At 48.2% G+C, this 1,358-nt stretch overlaps 1 protein-coding gene across 1 annotated transcript in view; it reads right to left on the reverse strand.

Moving 5' to 3' along the window:
- Positions 1–378: 378 nt before the first annotated feature.
- DUS1L (dihydrouridine synthase 1-like (S. cerevisiae)) overlaps positions 379–1,358 on the reverse strand; it is a gene marked incomplete at its 5' end in the record, with an annotated part of 11,493 nt that continues 10,513 nt past the window's right edge. Inside the window, 2 exons of the mRNA XM_010140187.1 lie at positions 379–725; positions 1,041–1,116. Of these exons, the coding sequence (XP_010138489.1) occupies positions 556–725; positions 1,041–1,116 (246 nt within the window). The remainder of the gene's footprint in view (positions 726–1,040; positions 1,117–1,358) is intronic.

Raw genomic sequence — 1,358 nt, forward strand, 5'->3', positions numbered from 1 at the left:
CCCCCCGCAACCTCTGGCTCATGGAAGGGCATTAAGCTTCGTCATACTGTACAAAACTAGCGACGGCGAGTGGACACTGCGGTTACAGCAGCACTGGGCAGTGTTACAGTCACGTGTTCCAGGTACGGCTCGATCCCTCTCTGCACGCGGTATCGCAGCCGGCTGAAACCCTGAGCAGGGTGACACATCCCGCTGTGATGCTGCACCGACGTCGCTGTCTTCAGCACACCAGAAGGCTGCTCTAATACAAGACGTTTATTTCCCCAATATGAAGACCAGGACATGAAGGGTTAATGAACACACAGGAGGCAGATTTCGATGCCCCCACTCAAAAATGCAGCATTTTCAGTCTTTCAGACACAGCATGAGAAATTGAATTGCATCCTTTTTATTTCAAATGCAGGATAATTCCCTGAGTAAGCAGCTTTTGTAATTAAATAACATTTTTCCAGAACTTAAAATAAACCTGTGGAAGAAGTTCACACAGCTGAGCGTGACCTGGAGACGGCATGTTCTTTGGCCCAGGGAAGCGGAGGCCTGGCAGGAGCTCTGTAACTATTCGTTTCCAAAGCTTCTCACTGCACTGTCACCAGCCTCCTTCCGTACAGCAGCCTCCCCCACGTCTGCATCTCCTCTCCGACTGAGCTCTGGCGTTTGAATTACTCTTTGAGTACTCTGCCATGAAAGGGATTTTTCATATTTGGTCTTAAAAAGTAATCCATGTCCTGGAGAAGCAAGGATGGGGAAAAAAACCAAAAAACAACTTGAAATGAGATAACTGCACTGGTAAAGAGCGCAGCTCATTCCTCATGGTTACAAAGAACGGGTCCTCGTGGGCTGGGGACTACGCGTCCTAAGGCGGAAGGAAGAAATACTGTACCTAAAAGGAAGCACAAGCTTTAACAATTGTATTCTAAAATTTTAGATAGCTACAGCTGATGTTTCCATGCACCACACCCACTAAACCAAAGACGAAAGAAGTGGCTACACATGGGAGGCGAGTCCTTTGCTCCAAGAGCTGTGAGGACAGTGGCTCTTACCTGGACAGTCTGCGGTCTCTTTGAACGCTCTTTTCTTACAGCATCCTCGGCACATGTTAAACACACACTTATTGCCCTGGGTGAGGAGGGGAGGTACAAAGAAGCTTGTATCAGCGAAAATGGAATTAATATTGGCTACTGTAATAAGCAACAGAAATACAGCTTGGCACAGCCAGACCTCTGGAAACCCCCATGAACGTGTGTACGGGGCAGGAACGCCTCAGTCTAACGAAGATGACAAGTGCTAAGATGTGTGTGTGCTAAGACCTGTTTGTACACAGACCAAAAAACCCCAAACCTACTCCCCCCCCCCCCATC

The sequence above is a fragment of the Buceros rhinoceros genome, unplaced genomic scaffold (genome assembly GCF_000710305.1).
Source record: "Buceros rhinoceros silvestris isolate BGI_N320 unplaced genomic scaffold, ASM71030v1 scaffold12337, whole genome shotgun sequence".
Lineage (NCBI taxonomy): Eukaryota > Metazoa > Chordata > Aves > Bucerotiformes > Bucerotidae > Buceros > Buceros rhinoceros.